At 41.8% G+C, this 11,857-nt stretch overlaps 1 protein-coding gene across 1 annotated transcript in view; it reads left to right on the plus strand.

Moving 5' to 3' along the window:
* Window positions 1-11,857, plus strand: part of Spred1 (sprouty related EVH1 domain containing 1) — a 47,408-nt gene extending 35,551 nt beyond the window's left edge. Inside the window, exons 5-7 of the mRNA XM_042687635.1 lie at window positions 2,696-2,854; window positions 5,177-5,278; window positions 6,953-11,857. Coding sequence (XP_042543569.1) covers window positions 2,696-2,854; window positions 5,177-5,278; window positions 6,953-7,603 — 912 coding nt within the window. The 3' untranslated portion in view covers window positions 7,604-11,857. The remainder of the gene's footprint in view (window positions 1-2,695; window positions 2,855-5,176; window positions 5,279-6,952) is intronic.

Here is an 11,857-nt window from a genome sequence, read left to right on the forward strand (position 1 = left end):
TTCAATTCCTCAGCACCACATAAGAAAAAAGCCGGAAATGGCACTATGGCTCAAGTGGTAGAGTGCTAGCCTTGAGCTGAAGAGCTGAGGGACAGCGCCCAGGCCCAGAGTTCAGGCCCCATAACCGGACCCAAAAAAAAAAAAAAAACCATATGGAAACATTCACTGCCTGTTGAACTAGTGAATTTGTAGTGGTATATATCAGAGACAGAGATATTTGAAAATATTTATGTGTGGATTTGGTGTATATTTATGTGTGTATATATTATTGGATTAAAGATAAGGAACTTCATAAACTAGCTAAGAGCAGGATAACAGGGATAGTTTTAAAACATACCCCTGTTAGGCAACCATTGAAAAATGCATTGTTTACAAATGTGCTTGTCATATACTGAGCAGTACTTGTAAAACAAATGGTTTGGTGGTTTCCTCATAATCTGTTTCCCCCTATACACAAACGTAAATATATAGCTATATTTTCTATATCCTTAAATACTCATATCTTTGCACTTTTTTTTTTTTTTTTTTTTTTGGTCGGTCATGGGGCCTGCGTGCTGGGCCTGGGCACTGTCCCTCAGCTCTTCAGCTCAAGGCATAGTGCTCTACCACTAGAACCACAGTGCCACTTCTGGGTTTTTCTGCTTATGTGGTGCTGAGGAGTTGAACCCAGGGCCTCATGCATCAAGGCAAGCACTCTACCACTGAGCCATCTTCCCAGCCCCTCTTTGCACTTTTTAAAATTGTTTTTGTTTTGTTTTTGTAGTACTGGGGTTTGAATTCAGTACTTCTCGGTTTCTAGGTAGGCTGGTATTCTACTACTTGGACCAGCCCTCCAGCCCTGCTTCTTGCTCTAGTTATTTGGAGATAAGTCTAAAGAACTTCTGTCTAGACTGACCTTACATCACAGTCCTGCAGGTCTCAGCCTTTTGAGTAGCTAGGATTACAGGTGTGAGCCACCGTGCTGGATCACATTGACAGTTCTTTCAGTTGTTCTTTGGTTAAAATTCAGTTTGTACAGAGTTTTGTATACTGTGAATAGTCACTCCTTATTTGGTAGTGTTTCATTTTGCTAGTCTTCTGGTTTGATTTTACTTAATTTTCATAAATAACAGCAGGACAAAGATACAGGATATAATTGCTTGCAAGACTTTTCATGGAATAGTCAGCTGACCTTGTAATATCAGACAGGGAAGGGAAGAGAAGAAAGAAGACAGAGGCCAGATTTAGTGGCTTACAACCATTCTTCTAATTTAGTAGAAGGATCTTTTTTTTTTTTTTTGGCCAGTCATGGGGCCTGAACTCTGGGCCTGGGCGCTGTCCCTCAACTCTTCAGCTCAAGGCTAGCGCTCTACCATATGAGCCACAGTGCCACTTTTGGCTTTTTTTGCTTATGTGGTGCTGAGGAATCGAACCCAGGGCCTCATGCATGCAAGGCAAGCACTCTACCACTGAGCTACCTTCCCAGCCCAGTAGAAGGATCTTGAGTTCAAGGTCCTGAGCTACATACAACCTGGAATGCATTAGCTAGACTCCGTCTCCAAAGAACAAAATAGGAAGGAAGAAAAATCTAAGCAAACCCAGTACAGTGATGTAACCCAGTGTTTGATTGTGGTGACTTGGGTTATTCTAGTTATAGTAGGTAAATTCAGCAGTAACACTTTAAGAATCAAGCCGGGTGTCGGTGGCTCATGCCTGTAATCCTAGCTACTCAGGAGGCTGAGATCTGAGGATCGAGGTTCAAAACCATCCCGGGCAGGAAAGTCCATGAGACTCTTATCTCCAATAAACCACTAGAAAACCGGAAGTGATGCTGTGGCTCAAGCAGTAGAGTGCTCGCCTTGAGCTGAAGAGCTGAGGGACAGCGCCCAGGCCCAGAGTTCAAGCACCATGACCCACCAAAAAAAAAGAATAGTGCTAAAAGCAATCTTAGTAAAATGCATGAGAACTTTTGAAAACATTTACTTTGTTGCTAACCATTTTAAGCATCTAAAAGCAGTGTTTTTCGGGGAGCTGTCACTGGGGTTTGAATGAGGGCTCTCATACCCTCGGTAGGTGCTACATTACTTGAGCCATGCCCTATCTCTTTCCATCTTAGTTATCTCTTAGGGTCTTGTTTTGTTGTTGTTATCGGGCTGGCCTTGTACTGAGATCTTCCTTTCTCCAAGTCCTTGTTGCTAGGATTACAGGTACATATCAACACTCCTGAAATTATTTGTTGAGATAGCTATGTGGCATAGTGGCCTTCCATTTCTTCCTAAGTTATTTTCAACATGGAAGTCAATTCTGCTTATAAAGTTGGTTTTCTGTCTTCCCTGCTGTTTTCTGTTGGCATGGTTCCCTAGTCACGTACACTTGAGCTTAGGGATTGTTATTTATGGTGTCACTGGTGGTGATGTATACTTGCTAAACATTCAGGTAGGAGAGTGTGCGTGTGTGTGCGTGTGTGCGTGTGTGCGTGTGTGTGTGTGTGTGTGTATGAACGAACATGAACTCAGGGCCAGGACACTGTTTCCCAGCCTTTTGCTCAAGGCTAGTGCTCTACCACTTGAGTTGCAGCTCCACTTCCAGTTTTTTTGAACTAAGAGTCTCACAGACTTTGCTGCCTAGGTTATAGACATTGATGCCCCCTTAAGTACCTTATTTTGTTGGACTTTTTGTCTGATAAGTAATTAAAGTTGATGGTTGTTTCCATTAGGCAACTGAAGAAGACACTTGTAGTTCTCTGGTGAAAGATCACCTTTTTCCACAAGAGACGGTTGTCACCAGTGACCCCTACAGAAGCTCCAGTGTGAGACCGTCTCCCCTTGAAGACCTGAGCGCCAGGAGGGCGTACTTGCAAAGCCAAGGCAGTCAGGTGAGAAGGTGTTTTCACCAGTGGCCACATGTGGGACTGCATACATTAGAGGAAGGCATTGCACCCTCTCCCCTTTGCCAAATCAAATAAACGGCCACAGATGGCAAGGACGCTGGAAGAAAATGATTGTCAGGGGGTCCAATCCAGAGTGTGGCAACAGAGGAGGACCATGAACGCCTGTGTGGCCGCACCACGTAGACCTTAAATTTGACTTGAAATTTTATGGTGGCAAAGCCATAAATGGGAAATGCACTTGGCAACATTTTCTTCATTTAAGGGTGTATCAGGGAAAGCTAGACTTTTTTTTTTTAGAAAAACACATGTCATTACCAAATTGAATCATTTAGGTACAGATGCTAAACCTTCATGCCACACAAAGAATATAGGTAATATTCCACATTTTAGTTATCTGGTCAAAGTAGTAGATGTCATTATGGTTTGTTTTTTGTATTTTCCGTTGTGGGGCTTGAACTCTGGGCCTGGATGCTGACTCTTAGCTCATCAGATCAAGGCTAGCATTCTACCTTTTGAGCACCACTTCCAGTTTTCTGGTGGTTTATTGGAGATAAGAGTCTTGAGGCCTTTCCTGCCCGGCTGGCTTTGAACCACGATCCTCAGACGATCTCAGCCTCCTGAGTAGGTAGGATGACAGGCGAGCGCCACCAGCAGCTGCTTCCTTAGGGTTTTTAAAAGGTGTAGTTCTCATATCCACACACACGTATACTGTGTAGCCCCGGCTGTGTTAGCTCTGTGAGCCTCTGGTCTCAAATCCTGGAGGCCACCGCACAGCTCCAGGATCACCTTCTTAGAACTGACTTGGGGACCTTGCAGCTGTCCTCGCTATTGCATTCCAGAGCATTTCATCACTCCCTGTGTGCTGCGAGGGTCAGTGGCCTCACGCCCGCCCGCGGCCACTGACCCACCCGGTCCGTGCTCCCTCCTCTTTGTGGTTGAAGAATCTTCTGTTAGCCCTGTGTGGAAGGTTTTTCTTCCTGATTACTACATTTCATTTATAAAATCATAGGTACTTGGATTGCTTCTACTGTCTTGGCTGCATAATACTTGGTAAATCTTAAGTGTTTAAGATCTATCTAAATTATTTCTTTCCCCGAAAAATAAAATGAGGGAGGAAATGACTCCATGCTTTTTTCTTTTTTGGGTCCGGTCATGGGGCTTGAACTCTGGGCCTGGGCACTGTCCCTCAGCTCTTCAGCTCAAAATAAGCACTCTACCACTTGAGCCACTGTACCACTTTTGGTTTTCTGGTGGTTAATTGGAGATGAGAGTCTCACAGACTTTCCTGCCCTGGCTGGCTTTGAACCGTGATCCTCAGATCTCAGCCTCCTGAGTAGCTAGGATTACAGGCTTGAGCCACCAGCGCCCTGCTCCATGCTTTTTATAAAAACCATTTTTTTTAACTTTTTTTTATTGTAAAGATACTATACCAAGGGTTACAATTACATGAGTGAGGTAATGAGTACACTTCCTATTGAGCATTGTTACCCCCCCCCAATGTTTTCCCCCTACCATCCCTTCCCTCCCTACTTTCCCCGAGGTTCTTTTTTTTTTTTTGATTGTGATTAAGTGATTACATAATTTCCCGAATTTCACAGTATTGTGGAATAATGACGCTCATTTAAAGTCACAAGTTCATTCTAACTTTCCTGGAGCAAATTGTCTATCATAGTCTATAACACGTAACGGTGTTCACATGTTATACACCATACATGTGATCAGCAGCATGGGAATATTTAGTAGTGGTTCGACCAGATGAGTGGGAGTTCTTTGTTTCTTAAGTCCTGTTAGTTTTGTCGTATCACCTAACATTTTGGATTTATCATCCACTTAATCAGGGAGACCATGTACGTTTGTCTCTTTGCTCTTGGCTTACCTCGCTCAACATGGTTCCTTCTAGCTCCATCCATTTCCCTGCAAATGCCATTATTTTGTCATTTCTAATGGCTGCATAATATTCCATTGTGTATAGATACCACAATTTTTGGATCCATTCATCTGTGGTGGGGCATCTGGGTTGTTTCCATATCCTAGCTATTGTGAACAGTGCTGCAATAAACATGGAGGTGCACGTGTCCTTGTATATTGGTTCCTGTTGTTCAGGGTAGATGCCTAGAAGTGGTATGACTGGGTCGTAAGGGAGGTCAATCTTTAGCTTTCTAAGGACCCTCCAGACTGCTTATAAAAACCATTTTTGAAAAACCTTCACAATCAGTAGATAGTGAAGTTTTGGAATGTGCACCTCGTATGATTAAAAGTAAGAAACTCAGTATATGTCACTTAATGTAGACATTGTTTATATTTTAGATAACATTTGGCCAACCAGGACTAGATATTCAGAGCAGAAGTATGGAATATGTACAACGGCAAATATCTAAGGAATGTGGAAGCCTTAAGTCCCAGAACAGGGTAAGTAATACTGATTTGTCTTCTGATACGGAATGTAGCTCATCAACACAAAGGTGAAGATTTCCAAACATGTAATTGTCTATATAGTTGAACAATACTAGTACTTTTAAACCATGTTACTTAAACTCCATCTAACTTCTTTTGTGGGCTTTGTTTTGTTTTTTGGCCAGTCCTGGGCTTGAACTCTGGGCCTGGGTGCTGTTTTTACTCCTGAGCTCCTTTTACTCTAGGCTAGCGTTCTGCCTCTTGAGCCACAGCACCACTTCCAGCTTTTTCTGTTTTCTGTGCTTAGAGATAAGCATCTCACAGACTTTCCTGCTCAGGCCAGCTTTGACCTGCACTCCTCCAGTCTTAGCCTCCTGAGTAGCTGTGATTACTGTGTGAGCCAGGATTACAGGTGTGAGCTACTGGTGCCTGGCGCCATTTAACTTCTTTTTGAAGTCTATATTTATCACTAGATATAATCGAAGGGAATGTCTATTGTTATTCATTCCTGGACTCCATCCATTTGCCCCTGCCTCAGACCTGGCCTCTAAGCCCCATTCCAGTGCCACATTCATGTATTAAGGCGGCAATTATAGTGGCATTCTTCTTCTTGGCACCAAACTGTGTATTTGTCCTAATTCTCTGGAGAAACAGAACCTATAAGTTGCATAGAAAAGAGTTCTTCTATTTTAATGTTTTTGTTGTTTGTTTGCTGGTCGTGGGGCGTGAACTCTAAGTCCTGGGTGGTGCTGTCCCTGAGCTCTTCAAGCTCAAGGGAAGCACTCTATCACTTTGAGACATAGCACCACTACCAGTTTTCTAATGGTTAATTGGAGATAAGAGTTTCACTGAATTTACTGCCATGGCTGGCTTTGAACCATCATCCTCAGCTCCTAGCCTCCTGAATAGCTAGGATTACAGGTGTGAGCCACTCGCGCCTGGCTTATTTTAATTCTTAGGAGCAGAATTTATGGACCAAAAAGTGTAGTAGACTAAAAATAAATCTGATGATCCTCCGGAAGTATTTAGGTTGGAGGAATCCTTGAAGTCCATAAATGTGCTAATGAAGTAAAAAAAGACTGGTGACAGAAGTAAGGATCTTTAGGTAGAATTACTTTGGACTATTCAGGTGTGCAAAATGTGTAATCACTCTGGTGAGAGGGAAGCAGGGTGTTGGTGTTAGGAGATGTGACTACAGAAACAAGGGGTCGGTTTCTGCAAGGAAGGAAACAGGACCCAACACGTGCAGTCCTGTCCCGAGACGGGACAAGGCAGGGGAAAGGAGTGCTCCCTGCACACGGCCTCCAGAAGAAAGTAGCTCTCTTCCACCTGGACCCGAGCCATGTGAAGCAAAAGTGTTCTTCTCAGGAGTTGGCCGTGCCATAGCAGAGTGTAAATCCAGAATCTGCAGGGTAAGCCTTGAGCCTGGGCCTCCAGACTCATGCCCGCGGGCAGAGCTCTGTCTTGTTCTGGGGAGATCACTTGGATCAGGTCCACCATGGAAGGTTCTGTGCTTCTTCTCATAGCCCCTGAGCTAACATGTTAGTCCCACCCCCAAATACAAAATCATCCCGAAGACTCTGAAAAAATAACCTGAGCAGTGTCCCTCTGCCAGATTGACACGTAGAACTCACCGTCATAATTGTACTGTGTGGGTGTTTACTGGAGTTCCATCACTTTGCTTTTTAGGTTCCTTTGAAATCAATCAGACATGTCAGCTTTCAAGATGAGGATGAGATTGTGAGAATAAACCCTCGAGATATCTTAATCCGTCGGTATGCGGACTACAGGCACCCTGACATGTGGAAAAGTGACCTGGAGAGAGACGATGCTGAGGCCAATGTGCAGTTTTCTAAGCCAGACAGTAAAAAAACAGACTATCTCTACTCTTGTGGGGATGAGACTAAGTTAAATTCACTCAAAGACTCTGTGGTATTTAAGACACAGCCTTCCTCATTAAAATTTAAGAAGTCAAAGCGAAGGAAAGAGGACGGTGAGCGTTCTCGCTGCGTCTACTGCCAGGAAAGGTTTAATCATGAAGAGAACGGCAGGGGGGGGTGCCAGGATGCTCCGGATCCCGTAAAGAGATGCATCTATCAAGTTAGTTGCATGCTCTGTGCAGAGAGCATGCTATACCACTGTATGTCAGACTCGGAGGGAGATTTTTCTGACCCCTGCTCGTGTGACATGAGCGATGACAAGTTCTGCTTGCGATGGTTAGCCCTGGTAGCGCTGTCTTTCCTTGTCCCGTGTATGTGCTGCTATGTCCCTTTGAGAATGTGCCATCGCTGTGGTGAGGCGTGTGGCTGCTGTGGTGGGAAGCACAAGGCTGCTGGATGAAGCGAGCCTGGGCCCGGCTGAGCTTAAAATCTTTGTTTCCAGGAATTAGCTTACTTGGATTTGGGAAGCTTTCGGCAAGCACCATACACACTTGCCTGGCGTCCGTGGGCCGCTCGCGGGGAAGCGGAACTCGTCGGTTCTAGGTATTTTACAGACACTGGCCGTGCCTAACTTTCCCCTTGGGCGCATGGCTTGTTTTGTTACAGGTGCAGAGTATTTGCTGAAGGAAAACATTTCTGGTTATTGGCTACTAAAAAGTCAGCATAAAATATGATCCGACTAAAAGGGATTGCTTTTTGGCATTTTTGTGTATTTATGCATTAGGTGACAGAACTTGTAAAGGTTCGAATTCATTAGGACACAAACTAAACAGTGCTAGAGACAGTTGATTTCATCTAAGAAAAGTTAACACTTGGAAATTACAGGAAGTTAAACAAGTGCAACTAAATCATTCGTTGTTTTTTGAGAGCAGTTTTATGTATAAAATAACAAATGTTTATATTTAACTAAATGTAAGGTACGAATTATTACATATTAAACTTTTCTTGCCCTTCCTAGTTCTGGAGTAGATACATATCTACTGTCACATTCCATATATTTTGAATATTTAACTCATTTAGTTAATAACATTTTTATTCCATATAAAGGATTGGATATTTTCATCATTTCTCTTTGGCTACAATTTATATTGAGTTATATCTGTACATTCTGGTAATCTAAAATCCTTAAAAATATTCTCATCGCCTTGAGTGACCAACTTTTTTTTAAAGCACAGATGCAATTGTCTAATGTTCTGATGGGACGTAACACTTATTTTTATATAAAGAGACTGAATAAACAGGAAAAGGTGAGGGTTTTTTTGTTTTTAGTTGTTTGGGTTTTTTGTGGTTTTCAACCAGCAAGTTGTTTTCTCAGTTTCCTCCTTCAGGAGATGCTGTGTTAGACAAGGTAGCGCGTGGACCAGCAGTGGTCGCCTGTGGGACCGCTTTCTCTCTGTGGCCTCCAGCGGCTGCTCCACTCAACTCAGTCCTCACAGCCTACCGTAAGAAGTATGCTCATTGATATAAATGGCATTTTCGTTTTATTTAAACTGGCCAAAGGCAAATTTAATTTGTGTTAAGATGTGTGCTAAACTATCCCAAGAAAGTATTTAATCCAGTGTTGTGAATGGAATCGCCGATACATACAAATTTTATTTCTTTGGCAAAACATTTGTGTTACTGGACATTTAATTTGCAAGTAGATAGAATACGTAGTTCAACAAACCATTTCAAATACCCTGAGGTCAAATTGCCTGTTGTGTTGTGTTTTTTTCTCCTTCTTCAAACTGTTACATTAAAACTCTACCCAAGTCCCAAGTAAGGGATTCTTTCAGAATATCGCCTTAGAGAGATCAAGTTGAGAGGTGTGCCTTTTTTTTAATGGCTTAAAGTTTCAGAGGTGATAGAAATGAAAATCACACTACCAATTGGAAGCTCATTTTCTATGCAGCTTTTTAAATGTCATTTAGATACCATTCAGTGTCCATACCACACTTAAGCTTGTGTTTGCTTCCTCCTTTTGCCCTGATCAAGAACAATGTATATAACACTATCTGTCTGTAAAATACTTTTTTTTAAGAAAGCGTTTATATTTATATGACAGCTTGAACTGACAACATTGTGTATATAGATCATCTTGGAGTATTATTTCACATTGAAAAGAAGAAAAATATATTGATAACTATAGATGTTATGAAGAAGAGGTTATTTCTAGTTTTGTACTAAAAATCAATTGGATGAACTAAATCTCAAACAGGACACATCGTAGCAGCAGTTTTATGTCTTATTTTTACTGTTTATATATTTGAACGCTGCTACACCCAGTGATCTTCATTCCTGAAGTTTTCAACTAAAAGTTGGTGTCCTAGAATAGACTGTAAACTTTCAAAATTCCTCTTCATTGGTGAGACGGAAATACCGGTTTTCCTTGTGAATGAATATCCATAGTTATAAGTGGAAGTTTATGATTCAGATTGGAACAAGTTGTGAATAACTAAGAGAAAAGCTTGCTGGCCGTGTGGGGAAATCCTGCAGGAGGAGCTGTGTAGACACTTTGAGGAGAACAAAGCTAATCGTTTCTTCTATCAAGCACTAATCAATATAGTGCACTCCTGGTTCTGTACTGTACTTTATATAAAACATATATGCTTTAATATTTTAATGTTTGTGCATTAATATTTTCAATTTGTTTAACCACTGTGCTGCTAAGATTTCTGCTGTCCCATTCCCATTTTTTTTCCTTTACAATTTAAAATGACTTTCTTCATTAAAAACTACGGTGATAAAAATTGTTTTTATTTCACCTTGGATCTTGATCTTTAACATACCCGATTTTCACATCAGCCTAGAAAACTAACTGATGATATAATGTATGAATCTGCCCATGGAACTTTTCTCTTGAGTAAATGAGAAATCCTAAGGGAAAACAAATGGAAAGCTGAGCTCTCTGCGTCTTGGATGTGTGTATACTAGATTCAGGAACATTTTCTCCTTTGTACAGATTTGGCGCTGCCATTTGGCGTTTCCTCAAGACTTTTCTGTCTGAATCTTTTGTAAGCAAAGGGATCAAAAAATAAAACAGTGAAAGTACAAGTGAAAATTGAAAATGAAGTCATCTGACTGGCACGACCAAGAAGAGTGCCACAGGGGTGTCGCTGAGAATTGATCTTTCCGGGAGGTTTTCCCCTGCTCCTGCTGTCCAGGGGCATTGTTTGTCTTGGGGAGGAAACGCACATGGGGCCCCAGCACCCCCTACTGGTCAGCTTGGGGAGCAGGACAGGGAGGTGGCCTGGCATGGGTGGGGTGGGGGTGAGGGTGTTCCCCCACGGGGCCCAGAGTTCCGGGAGGGTGGGGTCCCTCCTCCCAGGAAGGCTTAAAGCAAGTGGAAAAGGATGCTTTCCTCTTTGGCGTCTTGTTGGTGGCTGAAAAATTTTAAGCACTTTTTTCTTATACATCCTGTTCTAGAACATTTATTGATACTTGGAACTGGCAATCAAACCTAATGAGTATATTGAGGCATTTTTTATAGAGCAAAAGCCATTACCAAAATGGTATATACTTACTTTTCTTCCCATTGCCAGTCAGGGAGATTTAAAATAAAAAAACAACAACACACAGACACTCGTGTCTTATCACGAAAACTTTTAAGAGTTGTGTATGTTTCTGAGATGGTGGGGTGGGACCTGGGATTTAAAGGGTAAAACTTGAAACTACCTATTTTCATTGGTTGTTCAGCAGTGCCTAAAATGAGCTTTTACAGTAATGCAAATGCACTTTGACCTCGCGTGTTCAGTGCCATCTTGGGTAAGTCCTGTATTCTCTTCTTCCTCCCTGATGAGTGTATCCAGTCTCCAGAGTGCAGGAAAGCACACACTCTCCTCTGGACAGATAAAGAACTTTAAGGATGTGTTTCTCATGCTGAAATTTAAGTTTTCTGGTTACACTTTGAAAAATGTGTGTTTAAGATTAGTTTTTCATTGTTGCAAAGGTACGTCCTGCACATGATGCAACAGTTTCTACATAAAAATTGTGAACACTTTAGTTACCTGAAAAGAACAGATTCTTACTTCTCTACTCTTCTAAGTATAAGGGGAAAGCACTAGAAATTTGCATTATTGCTGTACTTTAAGTCTGTCAATCACCTTAAGGTGTTTTATGGTGAACCATTTTTAAGAGCTGTCTTCCTTTTTTTTAAGAGACACTATGGGAAGTGATTTATATAAACCAAAAGGAACAGCAAGTGCTTTAACATAGTTTGCCTAGCAGCCAAGTGGTTATAAAAACTCGCATATGCTTTGGTACACTGAAAATATTAGCCATGTTCCTGGGAGCTTACATTGCATAAGTTGTGAGTTTGGAGGTTTTTCAAGAACTTGGAAAGCCTTTGTATTACAGATGTGCACGTGGAAACGTGTGTGGTGGCGTCCGCTTTCTGTTCCCTCCACTCGAAAGTGCCTCGTTTGTACATTACTCTGTGAAAAACCTGATGCTTGCTTTCTAATGAGCAGTGAGAAATTGTTTAACTCATGTCATGTATCCTATAGTTAACCAGCTTGATAGTACTGAGTATATAATGTAAATACGCATATAGAAATTTGTAACTGTTTTTGTTACACCATATCCATGTAATTGGACATATCAGATGGTATCATAAGAATTTGTTTTAATGATTTTACTGCCCTGGAATTACCTGATTAAACCGATCATGAAATAT

The sequence above is a fragment of the Dipodomys spectabilis genome, unplaced genomic scaffold, assembly GCF_019054845.1.
Source record: "Dipodomys spectabilis isolate Male_0828 unplaced genomic scaffold, ASM1905484v1 ptg000108l, whole genome shotgun sequence".
Classification (NCBI taxonomy): domain Eukaryota; kingdom Metazoa; phylum Chordata; class Mammalia; order Rodentia; family Heteromyidae; genus Dipodomys; species Dipodomys spectabilis.